Source organism: Diadema antillarum, unplaced genomic scaffold, assembly GCF_040938485.1.
Source record: "Diadema antillarum isolate AM-2024a unplaced genomic scaffold, OU_Dant_1.0 seq00001606_RagTag, whole genome shotgun sequence".
NCBI classification, from domain to species: domain Eukaryota; kingdom Metazoa; phylum Echinodermata; class Echinoidea; order Diadematoida; family Diadematidae; genus Diadema; species Diadema antillarum.
Genome location: NW_027272319.1, coordinates 61,215 through 89,181, shown reverse-complemented (window position 1 = coordinate 89,181; position 27,967 = coordinate 61,215). Strand labels below are relative to the sequence as shown.

The window sequence follows — 27,967 nt, the reverse complement described above, 5'->3', positions numbered from 1 at the left end:
CGATAATCAAACATATCATTACAAGGAGTAAAAATTAACAAAGAAAAAAAAAACGTTGACAGTGGAGAATCATTATGCATGAGGTTTTCAGTGCCACAGTTGAGAGTTTTATCAAAGAGAGAAAGTTTTAACGAGCCTGCGAAGGGCTGAACTTGGAATCATGAACCATGGGCAGTATAACTTTCAGTAAAACATTATTCTTCTCTGTCAAAAAGACATAAAAAATCACAGTTGTGTATCAAAACACTTCAAAAGCTTTCAAGCCTGACACTAAATAATGGAAACAGAAACAATTGGGATCTCATATTTTGAAAATCTCTCCTGAAGCACACATTTCGATGCATCTCTACCATTGTTACATCGATATGACTACTTTCAAGGAATGGCATAAGTTTGGGTTGTGATGAGAAATTCATAAAAGGTGTGACCCACCTTTTGTTAAGACCACTTTGTAGTACTTGTTAATTGTTTTTGGATAAGCCCTACCTCAGCCATTTCAAAACCGATTATCATCAACCCTAATAAGCTTGCGATTTCTCTCAGAATGATCTTTAATTCATAAATGGTTTGTAATTGGAAGGTTAAATCTGAATCTCAACCAAAACTATACCATCTCTTAGATATGACTACCATTCTTCAATGATTTTGAATGCATAGGCGGCGATGGGGAGGGGGCTTATTTCCACCGCCCTCGACTTCGTCTGAGACCAACTTCTCCACACCCCCCCCCCCCCCCATTGCCCATCCATCCATCAATAAAACCACTGTCCCCCATTCAGGTGGTCAACTATTGTATAAAAAATTATGTTTGTTCCAAGGTATTTTGACCCTTCCCCGAAAAATCGGGAACGAGAATGCGGATCAGATGACCATGGGATGGGGTGAGGAGGAGAATCTAAAGAGATTTTCTCCTCCCCATCAGTCACTGGGTGACTGGGGAAAATCTCTTTGACCCTAAACCAGCTCAAGCCAGGGAGGTCATCACATGCACACCAAAATGTAAACAAACAAGAAAGCTCATCCCGGAGGCATTCCCCAGGGGAGGAATGTGTGCACGCACCCCAGCGCTCGCAGGTGCCAGATAACTAGTAGAGCTCTTTGCTGTGCACTAGCCAGGCGGCTGCGATAGCGCGAACGAGTCATAGTATTATGTACACATATAACAAGTAGGTATGTTCACCACTAGTATTTACCGAACGTTATCAAATTCGGGAAATATCATATTGGTCTTTCTTGTTGTTGGTTGCTGAACTCTCACGGGCTGAACTCACGGCCCACTTGGTGTATGCCAATCAACCGACAGCTGATGATTATATAAGGTCTAGTCACAAATTGAAATCATCATCGTCTGCCGCGGCCGGTGCCAATCGCGATACGCAGCTCATCAGTTCACACATCACAGCGAGAAATCTTCTTGAACACCGCTTGTATCGACCGTCTGGAAGGGAGATCCCCGTCACCCGTCTCGGGTGTCTTCTTTATCATTTCACACCGTGCATTGCCATTGCTTTGATTCGGCGCCGAAAAGTTTTGGCAACATCCACGGCGGAGTTTTAGTCAACGGAAAGGTCATTCGCTGTTTTCTCTTCTTGATCTTTAGGAAGACCAACATCCATTGAAAACAATGACAGAATTCATCAGCCTTCCGTTCGCCGTGCTGGCCGTGCTGGTAATCCAGTTGTTTATCTGTCCGATGGTTATGAGCGACAAAGCTCGGTACAACACTGAGGCTCAACCTGTGACCGAAAACCCCATCATTGGTAGGTTCATATCATTTAATTTTTTGAGAGGTTGGCGACTGTTTATCTGCATGTTCGTAGCAGTATTGGGGCCTCAACAAAAAATATTTAGATGTCCATTCTTCTGTCATGAATCATACAATACAGTACAGTACCGTACCAGTAACTACCACCATTGTTGCATTGACCACATAGTCTACACTTTTGGAAAGATTTTCATTTCCACTGATTTCACCAAGAAGAACCTTACAATGCCTAGCTAGTGCTTGGGTAGTACTAGTAACTAGTATGCGTAGTAGTAGTACCAGCAGTACTAACTAGTTGGGCCTAAATATTTGTACTGTAGTATCTCACTGTCTGAAAGTAGTATGGTTGGGTGTTCATAATACCGGACACCTAACGTTTTTCTATCAATAGAAACGTGAAAAATCTCACAATTTGCCTGAAATTTTACTCACGTGTGGAGAAAATACTCCGGATTCACAAGCGCGCACTGAAAATGCGATCTGAGGTACGCGCTCTTAGATGGCGGCTTCGAACGCGTGGGGTGTCATTTTTTCCGCACTCAGTTGCCCTGCTCATTTCAACCGACCACCCTGACAATACGTAAAAAGGGCACTTAAATGCGTTTTTTCGACAGGCCGCTGTTTTTTTCTAGCCGTCATTTTTCCCCCAATAATATTTGAATATATTTTGAATCCTTCGATATTACTTTTGAAGGACTGTTTGATGAATTTGACTTGATTTTCATTAGGAAACTTTTCATCGTAATTGAAATAAATTAGATGAGTCGGTTTGTTTTTTCACATTCATTTCTCGTTTCTGCATCAACTCGTACGGTCGTAGCGGGCGACAAAATGTTTATGTCATGTGTATGTGTAATGTGTGTGCACGATCGTACAAGCGGCGGTGACAATTTTGCGGTCAAAATCGTCAAATTTATTACGGAAGGATACTCTACATCTAACAACGAGTCAGCAAAGATAGGCCTAGTTATAATACATGTATATGTAGTTACACGATAAACCTTATTCGATTTTGCTAAATTTCGGTAATTTAGAGGGAATACTTAGTTGTTTTCGCCACATTTTACTCGGTAGCGTAGCCCAGTGAAGAATCGAACACCGTTGCGCGTAGTCCCATGCGTACATTTTCTTTCTGTACGCGCAATGCCATTATAATGCGCGGTCGGTCGTTATGGACCCGGTCCGTGGGTTGAGCACCTACCATACTAGTAGAATATGTTACTCCAGTACCGGAGTCATCATTGGAAGCAACCTCACAATAATCCACAATTTCAAGTCAGATGTTGGTGCATTCCTGTTAAAGAAGTGCAACAGATTTACATACTCTGTAGATTAGTTTTCCTTTCCGAAAAACGGTGCTACATACAGCAGTCAGTAGGACCTACTGCAGTTACCGGTAGCTGAAGTCAAAATAAAAGGCATTCAAGTTTGACATGAAATATACAGCGGGGTGGAAATTAACTGAGTGAAAGTGGGAGGGCATTGGATACAAGACTATACCCTCTTTCCAGGGGTACAAAGCACACAATTCAAATATGAATGACTAAATATACACAGCCCAGTCGCTGTACGTAGGTACGTTGCACAGCGTACTCACAGCGTCTGGTCGGGCTAATGAATGACATGCCTCTTAAATAAACAACAACAACAACATCAACAATATAATCACCATCACGACCACCACCACCACCAATAATAATAATAGTAATAATAATGATAACAACAACAACAACAACAACAGCCCAACAAGACAGATGAATACAGGTGAATACGAGCTCAACAAAAATATAGTTGTAGTTTATGTTTCCCCAACTTTGAAGACCGAGCCTGTTCATTCAGAGCACAATCTAGATTTGTCTTCTCCGTGATTTCTAAACATTTGAATTTGTGCCTGCGCACCAAATAATTTAGACTAATTAGAGCAACTGAAAAGAATGGGCAAGGATTGGAATTTTTCAATCGATAGACGAATGCATATCAACTTGACTGAAGAAATTTGAAGTTATATGCAGCTCTTCTCTTTCAGGCATTTGGTTTTGAGAGTCCTTTTCATATATAAATGTTGTATGATGATAAATAGAATATTTTCTTACTCTGCATCTCAGCAGACATCATTAGACTGGAAATTCTGTGACAACAATAACAGCAACAAAGAAATTCTGAATTTGAAACCACAAAATATGAAATATTCATGTTCATCTTTGGTAACAGTGTAAATTAGCACTCCAGTATTTATATTTTCTCGTATGTTACTAAAATTATAGATTCATCCGATTCCAAAATTTATTTTTAAAAACTACAAAGTCTTATGACATTGTAGATTCCAATGTGCAATGGTGATAGTTGATTAATGACAAATTTTGAAAAGTCCCATACATGTAATTAGGATGAAAATATGCAAGTCTCCAGCAGAATATAAACGGCAGTACTTTCAATGTGCACTTTATGTGGCCATATTTTATATTTTACGACATTACCTCATGAAGTCTACAGACTAAGACGATCATCAGAATATCATGGTATTTATTGTCTACACCCTCATCTAGCAGTTGTCACGACTCTTTTCATAGCAATTTGATTCATCATCAAGTGCGTGCCTGTGAGATACAATGTACCAGCATGATTTCAGATATTTGTCTGGTATGAGAGATCTTGTTAAAATGGCTGCAAGGTTTACTGCTATTAAGATATTTAATTAGGAAGATATTAGGACTGAAGGCAGCCCTTGCCAAACTCACTATGTTGTTGATTTTGTTTCAATGGTTCATAATAAGTAAGAAATTACTCAGAATTAGATAACAGTGTGTAGGAAGTGGATGCGTTCATGATGCGTGATTGAGTTTCTCGTCCCATTCGATATGATATGATATATATGAGATATATGATATTTATAAGATTTCACATTACCAATTTATGAATAACTATGCAGGAATCCTGACACAAGAATCAACGCCTGTCCTGGCGCTGTTCGGCCCCACCTACCTGTCAGCCTCATACGTCAAGTACATCGAGTCTGCTGGTGGGAGAGTAGTTCCAATCCTTGTAAGGCAGCCAGAAGAATACTACGTTCAGATATTCAAATCTGTCAATGGGTGAGTGTGTTGTAATCCCCAAAACAGTGGCATCATATGGGGTGTTGATCTGGCTTAAAGGAAACCAAAACCCAAAGAGCAATGTGGATTGAGTGAAAGCAACACTGAAAGGAAAATTGGAAAATCAGAAAATTGGTAAAAATTGCTAATTTTTAAAGTTTTGGTGATTGTAACCATTGGATAAGGAGAGTACTAGAGTTCATGACATCATGTGTGGACAACAATATTAAGAGAATAAAGAGAATTCCACTAAAAATTATTTTTCATGAAAAATACACATTCCATCAGCTTGATACTGACATATATATGTTAAGGGTAGTAATTTTTCCCCCTGCTTTCTGAAAGCAGTTATTCAAATGCTCTTTGATTACACTAGAAAAGTGAAAGCATGTTGAATTTTCTTTAGGTTTTCTTTGTAATTGTTGTTCACACGTGATGTCATAAACTCAAGTAGTCTCCTCATCTAGCTGTTTCAACACCAAAACTGTAAAAATTCATAACTTGTTCATCGATTGCCCGATTTTCCTCAAACTTTCACTGATGTGTTCTACTCATGGTGCTGCTTTCACTCATCCCACATTACTCTTTGGGTTTTGGTTTCCTAATAAGCAATAGCTGTCCCACTTTGATAGTATGGGAGAGGGGAAGGATTCAAGCCCCCCATGGGACACCGACTGGGCCAACGTCTTATTTCATCATACCATCCCTTCTAGATCAGAATTGCTCTGTAGAAAGAGTTAAAGTGGGGAAGAGTCACAACCCTTGGATGTAAAACAGATCCCTGTTCACTTTTGCAACGAGTAAAATCAATTGAATAATCCCATAAAATTGTTTTCTGTTGCATGCAGTCTAGGAAACTGATGATGTGTACCGGCACTCTTTTTGTTTACTTCAGATAACTTGAAATTATTAGCAGAGGAATTCACCAGTTGTAATGTGACTGATATTTTCATGATGAAGAAGGACCTTAGGAGGATGGTGAGGAAGGGGAGGAGAAGAAGATATATGGCCATCATAATTCAGACTTTAATGGAAATTTAGAGGCTGTACAAAAAGGCTGCTATTTCAGTTTTTATGTGTGGTTGCTGATAAGATAGCAGCATTGAAATTACAAGAAGTTCTCCCCTTAGAATAAGACAAAGGATAATGTCATATTTGTACCCTCAAAAGTTACTTTTGAGTGTACAAATATGAACTTAGTAAAAGGAGGATGAATGAAATGGTTTGACTTGAAAGTTTTCTCAGTTACAATGTATGTTGCAACAATTTGTTTTGAACTAAAATTACTAGTATTCTTGAGGTACACATATCTTTGCATATGTGTAGTATGGTGATGCACTGTATTGATTTGTGTGTGTTTTTTTTTTAAATCTCTACAGGGTGGTCCACAACTTGAAATTTTAGCATGTTGCAAGCTCAGAATCTGAGAATATTGCAGAAATTGAATATGCGCGGAGCGCACACGATGAGTGCATAGTACGCAATATTTTGCTGCTTATCTCTCTTTGTGCTGCTTACATTCAATGTTCTCTCTCATGTTTTGCTCACAAATATCTAAAGTACCTGGTAGTTTGATGTTTCTTATGTTATGCACATGTTTTGCACATTTTTGAATACTTTTACTTTGAGCTTGTTGCAAATTCTTGAGGATGTTGCATAGCATGTTGCTGGCTTTTTAGGATGTTGCACAAGAATTTTAGCATGTTGCAGCGACATGCTAAAACCCCTCGTGGACCACCCTGCTCTACATCAGTGGCAGATCCAGAGGGGGGTGCACCGTGTGTGCGTTTCCTCTTTGTATTTGATAAAACAAAAGAAATTGAAAAAAAAAATATGGTGTGTGCGCCCCCCCCCCCCCCCTTTGATTTTGTAAAGGTGCCGCCCCTTTACGGAATTCCTGGATCTGCCCCTGCTCTACATTGTGTAATATATTCAGTTAAATGCAAAATTTCACAAGTTTTAATCTAACACTAAAATCTTGCTTTACCATTTGGAGATCTCACCAAAAAAAAAAAAAAGAAGAAAAAAGATAATGCACATACTTTGATTGTTAATTTTGTTGTTTTTTCAAGATTTCCTTATGAAGATATGTACTATCTGATGAACCTGCTCATCTTTTTTTTTTTTTTGGCCAGCATTTTGTTTCCAGGAGGAAGCGCAACCATACAAGGTCTGTCGTCTGATTACGCCAAGGCTGCATCACTTCTCTATCACTTGGCAGTGGCGGTAGGTTCTTTATGGTGGAGAGGGTTTCTTTAACGTTTAGCTCTGTAAAGCCCTTTGCCTGTCATCAGTAAGTGCTTTTAAATACCAGTATACCGGTATGATACATAATTTACTGTTAAAAACCTTGTCCCCAGCTCTGGATACCCCAGAATACACTAGCTTGCAGCAGTTATTGCATTATGTGTGGCTTTTTGCAAGTCATTTGTTTACACTTTTTTTTTTCCTACCCGTATTGAGCATTGATTGATGAAGTCGTCTGATTTTCCAATCGTCTGTATGTCCAGATTTTTATCTGTACAATTGATGTATGTAGTTTTGAAATATTTAACAAAATAACACAAACAAGTTTCAAGGCTTTTGAAAAGTGTGGTACACTAGACCATGAAATTACTGTAGCAGGGCAATCAGTTAACTGACTGGGAACATACTAATGGGTCAAGGGTCATGATGAAAATTAGATTTGCATGGGAAATTTACACAACCCAAGTAGGTGAGCTCAAAATCTCTGGCAAAGATTTATCTGATTTCATGACCAAGTAGTTCTCAATACATGCAAATCACAGAAGTGTGAATGTAGGATGTGTGCATTGCTCTTTGAGGGAGTATGTGTACCACTTTTATAGCCAGCAGAACCTGGAAACTACAACATAGCCTCTTTGTAGGATGTAGAGGAGGCCAGTCTAGCCCTGGAGCCAAGACTAGCTAAAGGCAGGTAGAGGCAGGGACTGACAAAGAATTGCATTCTTCAAGATAAGCATTAGTGTCAACAGAATGGGTGGGGTCTCCCAGCCTAAGATCAGAAGGATGGTTAAAGGTCCAGTTTACCTTTGGGAGCAGTGATTTCAAAAATGTTCAGGATATCACATTTGATGCATATGTGTAGGTCTGTTTTATCACAAAACATCCTACCATTTAAAATTTTCACAATAAAGCCTGATAAGGAGATACAAAATATCAACATTTTTCTCAATACACCATAACTGTAGACGGTTTAGTCTGCAGTGGAAGCATTCTTAAATAACTATTGCTCACATTTTGTGTATTTAACAATACTGAACATCGATTATGTGGATTCAATTTTTTACAGTGGTTATTTCTATCCCTAACTCACATTTTATAACTATTTTAAAGCAATAATGCTGGGTTTTTGTTTCATCTGCAAATGGTAAATCAGGCCCTATGCCTTTAAAGTTTTATTGTGTTCACACTTTTATTGCATTATCATGCTTCTTTCCCAAGTCTCTATTAAAGGAAGCCTATAGAGAGGAGCTATTTTCTGACCCCTTGTTCCCACTGATCACACCACCCTTTCACGTAACTACTGTCGCTTGTTGGATTGAAGAGAAATGGGGGGGGGGGGGGGGGGGGAGAGGAGGGGTAGGGCATCAGAGAGCTGATCACCTCATGTGAGCATTAGGCCTACTTGGAGGCAGGAACTACATGTACAGTTTGCTGAAGTATTATGCAGGATGGCTGCCTCATGATGATCTGGGGGGTGTTTCATGAAGCTGTTCGTAACTTTACGAATAGCTTTATGAAACACCCCCCTGGTGACATATTCCATACTGAATTCTAAAGTGCCCATAGACTTGATATGCAGAATGGTTCCCATACAGAACGGGTTAAATAAAACTAGTCATCTGCTGGTTGTAAAGACAGAGGAATATTAAGTGTGTAACAAATGGCTGTGAAAGGACATTTAAAATGTTCCATACACTGACCTTAACCTCTTGAAGATGAGCTGATTTTGCTATAACACACTTTTCCTATATATCTATAGACATCTGCCAAAGTATGCTTGGGACTAGTGTTTTGGTGGGTAAATAGAGACAAGCATGAACATTAGTTAGAATGTGATTAGGGAAGTTATTGGGCCGAGGGTAGGGTTCAATCTTGTGTATGTTAAATTGAATGGAACTGAATTGAATTGAAAATGTATTTTATTGAGCATTATCCATTGCAGCCCAGGGCTGAATATTAGACAGTACACAATGGACCATGAATACATAAAAAAAAAAATTACATGGAATGAAAACAACTTTTTCTGTCATCCTGTGTACATACCACAGGACTATACAAGAGTTAGTCACATGACAGCAACAGCTCTTGTAAAGTGCCCAAAGGGTGCAGTATGCTGTATTATACCAACCGTTAAATGGCCCCTATGAATCATTAAAGAGAATTGTGTCCAGGATAAATTTTAGAATTGAATTACTGCAGTAGCATATCGGTGCAACTTCTTTTTTTTTTTCTTATCACACAGGCTGCCATAGACTTACATTTGATATCAACTATATAATCAATTTTAACTCTTCATTAAACAGGGCCCTTGTCCTCTAAGTGGAAAAAAAAAGATAGGAAAGTGTGGGGTCTGGCGTAGTCATTATTGATGCTTTTTGTAAAATCAGCGGAAACATTCGTGGCCTGAAAGTTTTGTGAATTGACCACAACCACTTTTCGTGGCATGAAACTGTCGTGAAATGGTGGTTGGCATTCAATGCGTTGTGTAGACAAAACTTTCGTATCCATTTTACTTTTGCATATATCTTGGCTCTCTGGAAAATTTGTACTGATTTCATGAAAATTTCTGGTTTTACAACTGTACGGTAGTTCAGCTGTGTGGTAGGTGTTATGTGTTTAGTTTTAGTGGGATTCTTGTGTACAAATTTACAGTACTAGTTCACAATGAAGAACAGAGCAAATAGAAAGCAAAACGGATGAAAATGTGATTTTAATTGTTAACTGACAGGAAGGAGTCACCATGTGTTATTTGACGTGTTCTAGAAAAAAAAAAGAAACAAAAACAAAACAGAACAACACACTGCACTTTTTTGGCGCTGATACCTGGGTACATAAAATCCTAGGTCAACAAACTAGCAAAATTTGGCTATTAAAAGTCAGTGATAAAAATGAGTACTTCATTTTCTTTTTAGATTCTGTCTTTCATCAGGTAGCCCTAAACTAAATGTGCAAATTGAGGCCAGTGAATCCTGTGGGTGTGTTTGCTGAATGAAATGAAGTATTTGGTACAGGAGTTAGCTCTTGTCTTTCTTGACAAAGATTACTTGGTTTCTAGCTTCAGGTCTCAAAGAAACAACAACCCATGGAAGCAGAGAAAGATGACTGCTTTTGTCAACACATCACCACAAGATTAGAATAAAAATTGCAGGGTAGAATCATGTTTGAAAGTATACTTTTTAGCTTATTTGCAAATGCCATTCCAATCAGTGTTTCTTTGTCTTTATTTTCGTCTGTTTCTTGAAATTCTTGTCTTGAGTGTGTGTTTGTCAGAAAATGCTACATATAGGACAGTCATTATGATAAGGAAAAAGATATAAAAATAGAGAATTCAATTATCAGACAGTCCCTGATAATAATTCGTAGTATTTGACGTCACCACATGTTTTCAATTCGACCGCAACTGGATATGAATTTGTTAAATTTCACCAGCCCTTACTTTGGACCAGGGCGGTACATTTATATGTTAGACTGTTTGGATGATGTTTTGCTGATAAAATCAGCCACTTTCATCCCTTAGTGACAAACTATTCATCTAAAAGTCAACAGAAAGAAACAAAGAAAGCAAGGAAGGAAGCTGGAACTTGAGATACAGAGAAAAAAAAGGACACCATAACACAATATGATTCTTCAGCATAAGCCATGGGTGAGAACTTTATTTAGTGTCATATAGATGTTTAAGGGTCAGAGATTAAATTGCAGCTACATTTTACTAGGATGCAGACATGCACTCAATTCTTAGGGTGTGATTTGCGTACATTGCTGAACCAATTTGAATACATTGCTGAACCAATTTGAATGGTCTCTTTGACCTAAGCTGGACAAGCATTCTTGTTGTTGTTGCTGCTGCTTGTTGCTTGTTGTCAGGTTGATTTGTAAGTTGGACAAACAAGAGTATTGTCTGATCTCTCTACCATTTGGCTCATGGTTATCCCTTAGGCCAACAAGAATGGGGACTTCTTCCCACTGTGGGGCACCTGTCTTGGCTTCGAGGCCCTGATGATCCTCACTGCCCAAGAGGACATCCTGATGTACAACATCGCTGCTCACAACATCAGCTTCCCAGTCAAACTCAGTCCAGGTACAGTTTGACCATTTCGATTTGATCATCGCACAGTAATGCACATATTTTGCACAAAACTTTATTCATTGATGTGAAGCATGCAATACTTGTCACACTCCTGATATTTGAAAATTAAAACAGTGGGTTGTATCTTTGCAACATTCTTCCCTTTCTTTATCTCTCTTCATCTGAGTAGATTGTTATTACCTAATCTACTTTGTTATTTTCCTTGTGGTGGCGCCACTGATAGAGACGAACAAGCATTTGAATGAATCAAATATTTATCAAATTCTCGACCACCCAACTGAGCACGATTCAGGATATGGAAGTCTGAAATGAAGACTAAGCAACACATTTGAAAGCAAAACTAACAAAAGAGTGCATCAAAGATGGAGTGAAATGGACAATTAACACTGACGGTTGCAAACAGTACTGATGGAGAGTAGGGAATATGAAGCATACAGTGAGACATGAGGGCGGAAGAAAGAAGAGAGAAAAAAAAATCTCAATCTGTGCACTAGTATAGATGCATAATGGTCACTTGCTGTACGTCTACGTTCTGTACAGAAAAACATGATTTTTTTTACAATATTGTTAAATGTAATGATTCTCTTAGTTTGGAATGTGATGATGTACTGTATGTAAAATGTGCAATTATTTGTCTTTCATTTATGTATTGGGTGTATGCAAACATGTGCCATAATCTTCATCAGTTAATACAGCTGTATCTTTTGACGTCACGCCTTTAAAAGGATAATTCCAGGCAATTTAGTCTGATTAAAGAGAGATTGAAATTTGTAGAAATCACAAAATTTAAGGAAGTTATGAAAAGATGCAGTCACTAATTTTCAGAAAAACAATTCTTAAACTTTCAGTAACTATGAATATGCAAATGAGTGAGTTGATGATGTCATCACCTTACAACTTGCCACACACATATATGTACGTAGTTAATTGTTCATAAAATCTGGAAATTTCCATTTTTTTTTTTTTTTTTTGGGGGGGATTCAAATATAATTATGCTCTGGCAAGTCTTAAATCCTAATATAGTCCAATGTGACTGATCATAATTTCAAACTTACGTAGATATATACAGTAGTATTTTTTACACTTTTATAGCAAAATAATTGGAAGTTTTTTGTACATGATCATAAGAAAATTTTGCCTATGTCACTGGTCATAATTTAAAACTTACATAGATATATACAGTAGTATTTTGTACACTTTTATAGCAAGAAGTTTTTTGTACATGATTATAAAAAAGTTTTGAGGGAGTGACGCTTGACATCATCAGCTCACACATGTTCATATTCATATCAACTGTTAGGGAATTGTTTGGCAGAAATTTGCAAAACATCACAATTTCATAACTTCCCTAAAATATTGTCATTTGATTTTTATCACGGGTTAGGAACTCAATTTGTTAAAATGGGCACCATGCCCCACCCAGGGGGCCCCCAGGGGGGCCCAAACCCCCCAAAATTAAGGAATCTGTAAAAATCTTCTTCTCTAGAACCAGAAGTGATAGAGCTAAGTTAATAATATGAGTTAGTACATTGATGACTGTAGTTTCAAGTTTGTTCATGGCAGAATCAGGGGTGCCCCCCTTGGGACCCAGGGGAGGGGGGTGGGGAAGGGTTCTAATGGGGCCTAAATTGTACATTTTCATCTTCTTCTTGAGAACTCCATGACCCATTTTCACCAAACTTGGCAGGTAGCATCCCTAGGGGGTTAGGAACTCCATTTGTTAAAATGGGCACCATGACCCACCCAGGGGGCCCCCAGGGGGCCCAAACCCCCCCAAAATTAAGGAATCCGCAAAAATCTTCTTCTCTAGAACCAGAAGTGATAGAGCTAGGTTAATACTATGAGTTAGCACATTGATGACTGTAGTTTCAAGTTTGTTCATGGCAGAATCAGGGGTGCCCCCCTTTGGACCCAGGGGGGGGGGGGGGGGGGTGAGGAGGGGTCCTAATGGGGCCTAAATTGTACATTTTTATCTTCTTCTTGAGAACCCCATGACCCATTTTCACCAAACTTGGCAGGTAGCATCCCTAGGGGGTTAGGATCTCAATTTGTTAAAATGGGCACCATGCCCCGCCCAGGGGGCCCCCAGGGGGCCCAAACCCCCCAAATGAAGGAATCTTTAAAAATCTTCTCTAGAATCAGAAGTTATAGAGCTGAGATAATACTATGAGTGAGTACAGTAATGACTGTAGTTTCAAGTTTGTTCATAGGAGATCCAGGGGTGCCCCTCTTGGGGGTGGGGGGGGGGGGTGGTTGGAAGGGTCCAAATGGAGGCCTGAATTGTACATTTTCATCTTCTTCCTGAAAACCTCATGATGGATTTTTGTCAAACTTGGCAGGTAGCATCCCTAGGTGGTCAGGATCTCAATTTATCAAACATTTTCTCTGCTGTGCTCATGTGATTTTGCAGTTCTTTGTTTTCACACTTGAATTACCATTTAAATCTTTGATTTCATTTACTGTGCACCGATCAATGCATGGAATCATGTGCTGATTTTGATGCTCATACATGTTGTACATGTTCATACAGTAGCAAGGACACGTCACACAAACTTTCTGTCACTCTGTAATCGTAACCATTTCAGAGAATACAGGTAAGTGAGCTTTTTTAAGGGTGTGAGTGTGAATTTTAATACCCTTCGCCCCAAATACTTGCAAAGCAGTCATATGATTGTTTGAATGGGAGAGAAGTTGTTAAAAACTACACACAGAGTACAACACAATTCATACATGTGATCTCTGGCATGACAGACTAAACCTTGCTTTTTTTAGTGTGAAAGGTTACCCATGCATCAGATTGGAGTGGAAAACTTGATTTTGTGTGTTTTATGACTTTGTTGATCTATTTCTTAATGGTTCTTCCTTAAGAATTAATCTGCTTCCTTCAGTATTGAAGGGTCTGCAGATACAAGTCTTTTTGTGTGTTCGTATTTGTTTGTGTTTGTTCGTTTGTTTGTGTATGTGTGTGTGTGTGTGTGTGTGTGTGTGTGTGTGTGTGTGTGTGTGTGTGTCTTGACCACTTCACCAGGATTTTACCCTGTTCTTTTTGCAAGAGAATTGAAGTGGGTTCTAGTAGTAGCATATTGAAAGGGTGTAGATACTGTAGGTTAGGTACACGTATCCTACAATCATGGGACTGATGATTTTGAGTTGCCTCCAAAAGACAACTTCAAGTGGGTGTTGTGAGAAATGGATTAAACATTGATTGATACCTAGAAGATATGCAAAATTTCCTTGTACAATGTATTTCAAATCCCATTTGAGAAGAAGCTCACTGATGGTCCATTGTTAGTCGCCCTCTCTGAAGTGTGTTATTGATTGAAATTATCACGTGTGATTACGGAACCCCATGTGACACTTTACGAATTTGGTGTTTTTGTCTGTCAGGTCAACTGCAAAATTGAAGAAGAGATGGGAGGGTCAGTACTGAAGGGCCTTCTGCTTGTGACTTCCTGCCTTATGGCAGTTTTATTGATGTTTTGTTGGCAATCAATTAAGAGTATTCCAGATGGGATATTTATTTTAGGTATCAGCTTCCTGGGGTTTTTGAAGGACAACATTATGGTGGTTTGAGTCAGGGTAGTGTTAAAAACTTTCACATTGTATTCAAGCTTGATAGTTCATTGAACTTGATTAGTTCGTGTGACAGATGGAAATGATGTCTAATTTTGTTGCCTTTGCTTTCATCATATAATTGTATTACTAGATCTACTTGGAAAATGAAGCCTTTTCTTGGTATACCGGTATTTTGTTAGGGCTAATTTGTTCATTTTGAATGTATTATTATTTTTATAGCTGATTATGTGTCTTTTAACAGCATTATTCTTTGTTGTTGTTGAAAGGCAGATTTGTTTTATAGCTTTGTATTCATTTTTTGTCTTTTGATAAATACACTTGTATGTTTTTTCATTTGGGTTTTCCCATTTGGTTGAATACCCCCTTGAAGTTTGCTAATGAATAAGATATTGATGAATTATGTGCATGACACAATATCAGCCAAGTTACTGGCAACATGGCCTGAAATACACTGTAATATTTTTGGCCCACATCTGTTTACTAGAGAAGCCAAGCTCAGAGAGCTGCAAGGCATGAGATTTTGCTGTACATCAGCACCACTTATGGGAATGAAACGTCCCAGCAGGAGGAGGTTTTTGTGGTAGGGGTGTTTCTCCTCCCCGCGCCCTATAGGGAGCTTTTGCATTTTTACGCTGTAAGTTGTGCAATCTGGGACATAACTGAATGTAATGTTTTGGCTTCCAGTTGTTTTAGTAAGAAAAGATTGTCCCAAAATATGACTCTTTTTCATGGTTGGAAAGTCATGCTTTGAATGTGTTTTGGGCTGTTGTTGTTGTTGTTGTTTTTTTTTTTTTTAGGCATGAGAAAAAGCTTGTCAGACACTTTCACCCCTCAAAAGAGTCTAAATCCTTTCCTTGAGGAAGGGCAGTACAGAGCATCCCTTTGTTACTTAGTTGTACACGCACAATGTGCACAAATCAGCTTGAGAAGACCCTGATATTATCATTCTTGAGATCTGGAGGACACACATTGTCATTGGCAAACAACCAGAGGTGATGATTTATGCCAAGTCATTCATGGTAGTTCAGAATAAGACTCTCTTGAATTCTGCCAAGAGCAACTCGGCAAAGAGTAATACAGTGGACCATTTTTAGAACTCTTCAGATTTTAAAGGGTTAAGGCAAAGAAAAAGAAAAAGAAACAATTCCTGAAAGAAATTAAAAAAATAAAGAAACCCCTCCCCCCACCCCAAGCAAACACCAAAACCACGCCCGGAAATCTACTGTAGACACATTCATCCTAAAGGAACAATCATCGATCTACAGTATGTATAGCACAGTATGTATAGCATATCTGGACAGTGCTGATGAGATTGTGCACATACAGTACATGCATGGACATTGACACAAACACACATACTATGTACACACTCTTTCTCACACATACTCACACACACATGTGCTCTGTTTTAAGACAGACTCATCATACGTGTAATTTTATTTCTATGTGCTTTAATACATCACAAAGTAGAATACTCCAAACATGCTGATTGTACAGTGTTTCCATAATACAGACCTGTGTATGATGTATGCTCATCTGGTCTTTATCATTGATAGTTCATGGTTGTATGATAGCGCCAGCCCTATCAATGGTCAGTCTGAAATATCTACTGCTGTATGTCATGTGATGAAAGTACAATGAAACTGTTATCTATCCTTTTAATTTCCTGCTTTTGATGGAATTATTACTGAAATGCCCTCGTCTTGATAACTCTTCAAATAGTTTCTAAAGCCTATCAATCTCACAGCAATGTCAAAGGTCTAGGCACATTGAGAGGGTTAATGGATGGAAGACATTTTCCTGTCCAATTTAGTTTCAGACAATCTGTTACACATCAACTGACAGTGAAACGTGACAAGATGCCAGTGCAGCATAAAGTGCAGCATTTAAAAAGAAACAAACATACTAAACAAAAAAAAAAACAAAACAACAACAACAGCAGCAGCAGCAAACACAACAACAACAACAACAACAACAACAACAACAACAACAACAACAACAACAACAACAACAACAACAACAACAACAACAACAACAACAAACAACAAACAAACAATACTTTTATTTCCTTTTTCAAACTCTGGATAATACAAGTCTAGTTTTCCATGAGCCAGCAAACCCCCACCACCACAAACTGTAGGAGAAATACACATTGCAATATTGTCTATAAATCATGATGGTTTGACCATGGAAAAGCCATGCTGGTCAAAGCCACTTCTCCAGGAAAAGTGTTTATATAAAGTGAAATAGAATACAATGTGACCACTACAGAAATGTGCTTGAAGTATTATTGTAAACCAGTACAACTGTGTGTATTGACCTATTTTATTCATTTAGTGCATTTGCAATCAATATGTAGCCAATGCAGACAAAAAGAAGAGAAAAAGTGTTTTATGACGTGATCAGACCTCACATATCACATACACACATATACACCAATTCCTGCCCCCTGCCTCCAGCAAATATACCGTGGGTCTAATGAAAAGTGGAACGGCAACTTCAAATTATGACAACATCAACAGAACTCCATCACAGAAGCAGTGAAGGGGTTTACGATGCAGATGTGATGCAACCAAATAAATGAGGACAAATAATCCCTTTGCCCCTTTTAAAATCAGAAAGTAGAAGGGGGTTAAACATGGCATTTCTGAGTTTTGGGGTATTGTGATTTTGGGGTGATGATAAAAAGTTTTGTAGGCTATTTCAAGCAGGTTATAGCTGAAAAAAGGTTTAGCATTGTAAGAAGTGTTGACACCTGTAGAGCTATATGACTCATCTATTAATCAAGCAGATTAAGTTCTGTGTCAGTTCTGTTTGGTGATACTAACATGTAATGCATCAAATAAACACTCTGATTTTGTTTTTGTTCTCTCCCATTTCCTTCTTTCAATGATTCTGCAGATTACGGCACCAGTCGGATCCTTTCCACAGAAAACACACCAGCTGATATCATAGACACGCTGACGACACAGAACTCAACTTACAACAGTCATAAATATGCCCTTACCACCACAGTAAGTTACTGTTGTTGTGACTTTACAATGGAAAAAATCATCCATTGCATAGGCCTATCATTAACTGAAATGCAGACGGGGGTGTTTCGCGAAGTAGAACTCAATTTAAGATTGCCTAAAAATTATGATATGCCATATTGAAATTTTGTTATAACTGAACAGTATACATAAAGATGTATACAATGTAGATGATAATTTTGGGACCTGAATTTTTGCTTTGTTGTAACAAGAATTTCAGTATAACAGTGTTCATTTTAATGGGAGTGCACTGTATAAAACAAAAAGTGAATGTTCATTTGTGGTGCAATGAAACAAGATTTTGGTATTGTGTGAGAGTTGAGACATACAAGTCTACATGTACAGCATGGAAGCCATGTTGCAACAAAGCATCAAAATCTCATCTTTCACCCAACACAAAGTCTTGCTCTGGTGCATTGTGCCCCTTCGTAACTGCATTATGTATGGTAAACATTAGTGGGTCGTGAGTGTGGTAAGATGACTGTAAATCACCACCATTCTAAGCAAGTCCTGTCGAGTTTAATGGGGTCCAGTGAGAAAGAAGAGTGGCATGCAGTTTACAATGGATTCCTATCATCCAGTGCACAGAAATGTATTCAGCTTACTTCAACTGGCATCAAAACAAATGTTGAATGAGGAAGAAATTCTAAAATTAGGCACTCATGCACAGAACATTAGATTAGGGAAGTTGGCACAAACATTTTATAGTGAGGTGAAATGCCAAGGTTTGAATCAACTGTGGGTCTCTGTGATGAAAGTGCAAACTGACCTGAAATAATTCGCTTTATGCAAACAGCCATTTTTGCATTTGTGTAGAGAGGCACTAGTGCAGAAATTCATTGCAAACTGTGTTGCATGCATGACTGTAAGCAGGTGGGAGGAGGATAGCAACAAAAAAGAAAAAAGAAAAACAAAGAAAAAAAATGTATAAAGAGAAACCAGTATATAGAGGGTGTGGGTTTTTTTTTTCCTTACTGTGCATAGAGCTGCAATATTTGTAAAGTTCTGCTGGAAGACCCGTCCAGATTCACTTTGATGTAAAGCCAGCAGTAGTTAAGAATCAATGGTTTTCTGCATTGTAATATGTGTATGAGTATACCATCACTATGAGTACTTGGCATGTCCATTTCTACAATCGTATTCTTCCCATTTTGTTGAATTGTTGAATGATATTGTTAAGAGTGCATGGAGGGATTGAGATTGGTCTGAAAACTCTGTGGTGCGTTGTTTTGGGATACTTTTCTAGGAGGTGTTCAGCTTGAAGTAGATTGGATGGTATTTTGATAACCTATATTTTGAAGGGAAATCAAAACAACCGATAATGGAAGAAGAGCATAATAGAGTTTGTTTTTCAAGCCTTCAATGAGCCATAAGGCGTACATTTGAAATTCATAGACAAGGGCTGTGGCACATTTTGTAGAGTAGTGTATGCATGTGTTGGAGGGGGGAGGGGGTTCAAGGTTTAATGTTATCCCTGCTGAAAAGAGGCCAAGGCATGTATGTCTGTTTCAGCTATATGTGCAGTTTCAGTATGGGTTACCGTTTCTCATTACGTATTTGCAGAATTTCACCAAATCGGCAATCCTTCCATCCTTCTACCAAGTGCTGTCAACCAACACGGATCTCAATGGAGTAGAGTTTGTCTCTATGGTTGAAGGTGAGAAGAAAAAAAAAAAGAGGAAAAGTTGATAAAACAAGAACTACAGAACCATGTTTGTGGTAATTCTGCAACTTAACTTTGATGCATTGCTGCATACAAAACAGGACAGGTATTTAATCTATAAAAAAAAAAAAAAAAACAACAACAACAACAACAACAACAACAACAACAACAACAACAACAACAACAACAACAACAACAACAACAACAACAACAACAAAAAGGTTGACTAAGAACCACATGGCTTTAGTATACAGATGAACACCTGTTTTATTTCTTCAACTGCAGTGGAAGATGGAAAGGTAGAAAAGCTGTTATCATGTCTATATTTGTAGTATGGGGTTATAGGCTATTCTTAATTTCCTGAAACACAGTTATCGATTATGCGTATGAATTCCTGTCTTGCAAAAGCTACATGTCAACTAAACAAGTATAAGTAATTCCTCACAAGTTGCTTCTTATGATCCTTTGGATTATCACTGGCCACCTTAGCCTCCTTGCTTCACTAACCTCCTTGCTTCACTAATCCCCCTCCCTGACCTTTTTGGCTCCTTGCCTTTGACTTCTAACCCACCCCTTTTGTTTTCATTGTTCTGTTTCCCTAGCCCTCCACAGACTATGCTTGTTGTGTTTAATCAGTGATTGCTTTCCCTGCTTATCATTTAACCCATTGAGGATGGGCTGATTTTGCTACAACACACATTTCTCATGGACACTTGGCCGAGTACACTCGGGATTCGTCTTCAGCAGGCTAACATCTGACAAAGATTCTGCATGGATCAAAAGCTCGGGTCCCTTTTGACTCCAATGAAGTTACTGACAGTTACAAAATATCAAATATTACTGGTTCCAAATTTTCTGTGATTCTAACACGGCTTTTGAAATGATTTGGAAAGTTGTAATTTTACCCGTTGAGATGCATTTATTGCACATGCATCTTCCTTGTTGCTCCCTGGAATCTGATTTTGATCGGTGACTGCTAGTAGCCTTGATAATGCAAAGGTCAAAGGTCAACATCAGTGAACTTCAATTAGATTTACCTGTAGGATCATACAACGTACCTGAAACAATAGAAGGTGGAGGTATCGATCCCCAGTCACCTGGACTGCTCTGGGTGTTTGTGTATAAAAATGTATAAAAACCTAATATCATTTTTAAAGTGATAAACTCACATTATAGTTGCATTTCATGAGCAACACTATTGAGGGTTGCGCAAAGCCCTTGGTTGTGTCAGCTTCTATACCTGTACGTTCATTCTCTCTTCCAATCAGCTTACAACTTCCCATTCTACGGCTCCCAGTGGCACCCCGAGAAGAATTCCTTTGAGTTCAAGGTCAATGCCTGTCACACGATTGGCTGCGTCAGGCTGCTGCAGTATATGGCCAACTTCTTTGTGGAAGAGAGTGAGTAGAATGTATACTGTTAAGTTATACAAATCATGCATTGCCATTAACCTGTTGAGGACAAGCTGATTTACTACAACATGCATTTCCCATGGACACCTGCCTGAGTAGACTCGGGACTAGTCTCCAACAGGTTCATTTATTAGGGGTAGTGTAGTGCATGTGTATGAGGGTATTTTACATTGATGATAACTGCACTGCTCAGCTCAATGTCATACATAAACTTTGCATTTGGTGGTGCATTGTTTGATTTTAATTCCACAGGTTCATGACTGTAGTAGCTATTAGCAGTCCTAAAATATTTACAAGTGAGTCAAAATGATCCTGTTGATGATGTTCAGCTTAATTCCAACAAGCTTCCATACAAGTAGCCACACTTTAGAGCTATATGAGTGTGTGTGTGTGTGTGTGTGTGTGTGTGTGTGTGTGTGTGTGTGTGTGTGTGTGTGTTTGCATGTGGTTTGGAGTATCTTTCTTGTTTTCATTAAAAAAAAGATATTGACTCTGGCTTTACAGGTTTTGCCGAATGCCTGTTAGCCTGTATACTATAGTCATTTGATGATATCAGACTATACCTGCTTACTTGATCAGCTCCATTTTCTTCAGCTTTATATGTTGTTATCTATATATCTGTTGGCATACATATCTCTATCTCACTTGATAGGAAGCAAATATTTGACTACTTAGACCAGGCAAAGAAAACTAGGACTATTAGGGTGGGGAGTCTTGTTGGTCATTGGTCAATGATCAAGTTCATTATCACAAACGTTGAAACTTGTGCATTGCTGCACAAAGCATGCTAAAAATCCACTCAAATTTGCATTTTTAAAAGTTTTTTTTTTCTATTATTATGTGCCATCTCCTGAAATGAGATACACATCGTGAAGATGGGGCAAGAGAAGCATGAACATGAGTTATTACTGAAAAATTGAGAATATTACGCATGGAAAAATCTCATGACCAGTCAGCATAAGGAAAAAGAAATTTTTTTTTCAATGTTGAAGGGAGTTCCTTATCTTGCAAGCTCCCTGAAATTTTCCTTTACAATTTTATTTGTGCATTGCAGGACTGTTGATATCATGATACAGTATACTGGTTGCTGATGTAGACTTGTCTTGCTTTTGTGCAGAGTATGTTCAGTATTTTGCATTGTACACATGATTGAGATAGCACATTGTAGATACAATTTAGAGATCATATTTCAGATCAAACTGAATGTACAAGTTGTAGGAAGGATGTACATGGAAACAATCATAAAAGTTTTACTTTGTTTCTCCCTAAACACTTGGATATTGCATCTATAATTTTTTTCTGATTTAAAGCACAAAAATGAGTGTGGTATACAATGTATACTGTACATTGTGTATGTTGCATCTTTTTGATATCACAGAAAAAATGAAAAGTTTGGGATGAGCGTAATACATGTGTACAAAAAAACTCCTGGCAATAGTTGCCAAACCTGATTATGTAAACCCAATCTTGGGAATTCAGTGCAATGCTGGCATTACTTGTGCATGTACATGTATGATTGTCTTTGAGGCATTGCAAGAAAGTTGCAATCAATTGCAAATCCCCCAAATCAATCACAAGTCTTGCAATCGATTGCAACTCAATTTTTTTTTTGCAACTCCCCATTGGATAAAGACTTAAGAAATGAAATTGGTTTGAAATTTCATAACTCAGGCTATTGAGTAGAATCAACCAATTGATCTCAGTTTATTCCATCACTGCTATTATGTAATTCCCAGAAATGTTCTGTAACCTGAGTGGTTCTGATCGAGCCATGACATTCAGTGGATTTCACTTTATAGCATCCATTTACATTGGAGTGCAGAAAATGTAATGTACCAAATGCACTGTACCTGCACTTGCAATGTACAATGATGTCAGTAACATCAGTGGTAATGAATGGGCTGAGCTGTTCTGCCGCTCTGTACTGTGTGATGTTAGACTGTTTTGGTTTATGAAGGGACAGTTCAACAGGAGGGGGACTTGTCTGTTGACACAAACCAGGCACATTATGCTTAGCATTCATAGACATAATGCACTCTGTGATTGACTTGCCACCTGGTTAAGCCATGCTTAGTCATGCGGACCTCTATGTAGCATATCCAGTGACTGTTCTTTTGTTTATCTTGCATTATATGGCCCTGAATGCACTCACTACCATGACTCATATTTATGCTGCTTAATAGCAACTCTGCTGTTTGTGATAGAGTTTGGTGGCAGCTATTCTGAAAGTAAGGCAGATATGATTTGTAGCATATATCTTAGTTCAATAAATAGATCTTTTGTAGCATGCATAGGCCAACTGTTTTTGTTTGCAGGTTACACAAGATTTTGGTGAAAATTTATAAAATAAATGTTTGCTCTCTTTTTTGTTTTATGACCAGTAGTTTTGATATTACCAGAAATCATTCGCCACCATTTGTTTTTTTTAATGATTTTCCCTCATGATCAAACTGGTGAAATTTAGATTTGACATTAGCAATTAGTGTTTTCAGCCACATTAACCTCGGGCTGGTATTTTTATGACTTATGGGACCAGTTAATTGGTATCACTATAAATGAGTAATTTGTTGTTTTGTTGTTTCACTTATCAATATTTGTTTTGTAAAAGTTACAATACTTACATCTGTATTGTATTTTGGTTCACAGTATTTTCCTTGATCACATGGTAATGCTGATTTTAAGTCAGTATGTGTATTCAAATGTTTTACTATGATAACTTTTTTGTCAGAAATTAAAAGAACAAAATGAAATGAATTGTGTGCTAATTTCTTATTCAAACTTTTTACTTGTAGCACGCAAGAGTGACCACAGGTTCAGCTCCGCAAAAGCTGAGACGGGAGCTCTGATTTATAACTACAAGGCAGTGAATCTGAACCGCATCAGTTCCACACCATTCGAGCAGGCCTACTTCTTCACTCCATAGGACAGTCTTGACATACGGCAAGCTGAAGGCATGAGACTGTAAAAGGCGTCGGGACAGTACTCAAAAGACCAACATCTCTTCATTTGTTTTGTTTTGTTTGTGTGTTTGTTTGTTTGTTATTGCATGCAAGGGAGTAAAAGATTTGATGGTATGCTAGTCATTAAATAGGTGTATGTATCCCCAATGTCACAATCACAGTCTCAACTTGGAGTGAAATAATATTGTACTGGATCTAGTATAATGCAAAGATGTACATTGTATATGTCGGGTTTTTTCTTTTCCCCTGTTATTAATAGCAATGTGAGTATTTTAACACAGGACTTTCCTGTAGATTTCGTTTTATTGAAAGTTGTTAAACAAAATCAAATGAGATAAAAGCAATTTTTATGTGATATTTCATTTGATTTTTATAAAAGCAGTCCAAGTATTTGGATGTTTGGTAATCCAACACAGTATCTTTTGATCATCTAAAATCATCTTTCCATGATAGTCATGTTCCAATGACATTACTGACAGGTTTTGCTAAAGACTCCTCACATTATGTTTGATGGTGTATGTTTCACTTTTAATTCAACAGTTTGTGGGAAATACTTGATATTTTGTTATCATGTTAGTCAACAAGAACAAGAGCTCATAAATCAATCCCAATGAGTCCAAGTGAGTCATTGTGACTGCTGTTGGACTGCATGGGACTGATTGAATACCAATGATTAATGGCGCAGGCCTTCTGTGTACAATGTAGTTGTTTACTCACATGGATCACTTCACAAATCAGAGCGTGTCTTTCTGACATTTTGTCTTTAGTTGGCATCATGCTAACAAAAAATCACAGATATAGTTTCTTGCAATTACCAGCATTATTTTAACAGATGAAAGGTGAACAAAAAGAAATAAATAGTTTAAATAGTGAGTCTCATTTTTTAGTCACAAACCACTCTTAAAGTTTTTGAACATTTTATTGTGTGTGTGTGTGTGTGTGTGTGTGTGTGTGTTTTGTTAGAGTTTAAGAAAATCAATTTGTTTTTAGCTTCTTATGGTGCGAGCATACTACTAAGTGGGCTATTTCCAAACTTGATATCATAGTAAATCAATAACTAAAATGTGTGTTTATTAATGCTGTCAGACCCTTCTGTAGTGCTTTCATTACTTTGTTGCAGAGTGGCCATTGGCAGTTATATTCCAGTAAAAAAGAATGCAATGCACTACATAGATTAACAATATTCAGTGAAATATATAGATTCTGGTTTGCTGGTTTTGGTAAGTGCTGGTTGAGGGGGTATTGTTTGTCTGTTGTGTGCAATAATAGTTTGCAAAGTAGCACGGTGTGCAAATCTCAGAAGTGACAATGTACTATCTAAAGGTGAAAAGGCGAAATATACTCAAGTATTAACTCACTGACTACATCTCTATGCAACTTGTAAATATTAAGTTTTTAAATTTGTAAGTAGCATATCTTCTCTTAGTTACAGTGTATGGTTCATATCTGTAATAATGTGCCTTCGGTCTTTTCTTACCATCTTGTCTTCTGGTGCAGGATAGGTTGCTCTTGGAAAGGTTTAGTTTAAGAGAAGAAGTTTTTTTTTTCTTCTATAGTATACATGTAGATGATGCTGGTTGTTTTATGTTCCATGCAAAAGGGGGAATGTATGTGTTGGCATTTATACTATAGAACATATGATATCATATGATAACATGACATTGTATTGCAGCGCTTGTGAAGATTTAGCTGTATGATGACAGGAATTTGGTTTTTGCATTGCGGATTTGATCTCATTGCTTGGAAGATAACTGCAGAGTGCAAACTTGTAGAAGTATACAGTACGTATGCAGTCTTGATGCTGATAATTATGTCGTTTGAGACATGATTATGAATTGTGTGTGATTGAAAGAAAAGCTGCATTACAACAAGAATACCATTAGTAAGCATTTTCAGGTTATGTATATGTAATGGAATATTATGGAATTTTATTGATTATTTGTAGTGGTGTTGGATTATCAATATGAGCTTTGAAACTCTCTATGATAAGCCTATATTATGTGTGTTACTGAAAAATCATGTCAATGGAACATCGTATTTGTAAATGAACTCATCTTCCAGAGATTTGAATGATGGAACTGGAATGGATGGAGTATAAAACAAGCTCTATACTGTGACCATGTTTACGTTTTGATTAGTATTTGTATTTGAACAGAACAGAGAAGCAAACCTGTAAATCCAAGTCACCTCTAAAGTGTCTGATTTTGGAATTTTACAATTAGCACAAACAATTATCGCAAATGTTTAAAGTAGATTTCAAAGTAGAGACAGTACAGCACAAAGAGCCATTCTCTGAAAGGGATGGTATAGTTTTGGTTGAGATGGGGCCTCGGGTTTTAACTATTTATGAGATTATTAAAAACCACTTTTGAAATGTGAAGAGCTTATAACTCTATGAGGAATCCAAACTTTACTTGATGAAAGTGTTAAAATGGTTGAGATATTCACCAATAAAGTAAAACAAAGTGGTCCTATCAAAAAGTGGGTCCCACTTTTGTTTAATAGAACCTCTGTTTTTTGGATATCTCAGCCACTTCAAAACCAATTTTCATAATGTAAACTTGAATTCTTCGTAGAATTTTGTTCTTTAATATTTCATAAGTGATTTCTAATCATGTCGCAAAAGATTACAACCTGAAGCTTCATCTCTACCAAGACTATACCATCCCTTTAACTCTTTATGTGCCACGTTCGCACATCCAACTCAGTCGACGGCATGCCAACTTCGCATATTCTGCTCAACAAACAAAGCCGCCAAAACCGATCGATAAATCGCGTATCCCGCGGTACAATCAAAGCGTTTCTCGCGCTTTTGTTCCTCTCACATACGGCTTGCATTACTATGTGGTGAATGACTATCAAGCGGTGTTCCCAACTAGATTTTGCATGTACACTTTAAGTTTCTGTCACTATTTTATGTGCAAAAGTCATTTATTTACAGTAATGTAGCAACTGGCAATTCAAAAGAAAAATTGAAACTATAGAATTGTTATACATTGTATATGGAAGCAAAGTCTGGCATTCCTCTTTAACTTTGCTCACTATTATATCCAGCTTAACAGAAATTTGTAGAAGTTATACAAATTGGAAAAACATAATTCTTTCTCTAAGCATGACTATCTTCGTGTCTCAGAATAACGTGGCACACAGGGGGTTTCCACCATGGCACATAAAGAGTTAAGCAACTTGGTTGCCACCGTATGCCTTGTTATGACATTAAAGAGAATATTGACATTGAGAAAAAAAAAACACTTGCTGAAATTGTCTCACATTTACTGAAATGGCATGAATATGAATAATAGTTTCACTTTTGTTTTTAAACACACATTTGTTTGAGTACTCTTTTCTTTTTCTTTTTTCAAGACAGGATTGGGAAAAAAGTCATTATTTTGTCCAAGTAATCCACCAAGCTTAAGACAAGTTACATTTTTATACAGGGTGTATCTCTGTGTGTATGCATAGTGGATACTGTATGTATTTAAAGAAATTCACTTGTGTAGTCATTGTGTACATTGAACAGGCTCATATTTTTTTTTTCCGTGGAATGCCCCTACTTTTTGTGTAGTGAGTGATAAAAAATATGGCAGCTATGAAGACCACAGACTATTTTTTTTTTTAATTCAATGTGTGACCAAGTATGATCATTGGATTACCTGATGTGTAGATTCTAACCAGGAGGTTCCAAAAGCTAGAAAGTACTTTAACCAAAATCGATTATAGCATGTGTCCAAACTTTATGCATGGAACAAAATTATGCTTATCACTCCATTTGTTGTTGTTCTTGTTGGAAACAGGGTATGTTGGAAATGCATATATATACATTGTCGGAATTTACATAAAGGGTTAATACAAGTATCATATTTTTGGCGAACATGTGTCAACATTTGTGCCAGTTTCCGTCAGTGAAACTTTGAAAATGAATGACAAGTTGATGTTATTAGGAAAGGAATTGTGCAACTGAGAATATATGAAAACTGTACTTTATTATTAAACAAAGTCATGAATGATTATGTTGAGATATACACTGCAGGTGAGTAGAAAGCAATGTTCAATGTGAAATAGTTTGCATGTGAGTTGACATGACATTTCCAGTCATATCTGCAATTTCCTCCAAAAGCAAATCATACAACTCA

The 27,967-nt window shown here is 37.6% G+C and overlaps 1 protein-coding gene across 1 annotated transcript; it reads left to right on the top strand.

The window, feature by feature from the left end:
* Positions 1-1,468: 1,468 nt before the first annotated feature.
* LOC139711058 (gamma-glutamyl hydrolase B-like) lies at positions 1,469-19,968 on the top strand. Its single transcript, XM_071622979.1, has 7 exons — positions 1,469-1,760; positions 4,695-4,857; positions 6,993-7,083; positions 11,041-11,182; positions 17,669-17,781; positions 19,363-19,456; positions 19,952-19,968. The coding sequence occupies exons 1-7, from the start codon at positions 1,625-1,627 to the stop codon at positions 19,966-19,968; spliced, it is 756 nt and encodes a 251-aa protein (XP_071479080.1). The 5' UTR covers positions 1,469-1,624.
* Positions 19,969-27,967: the final 7,999 nt, after the last annotated feature.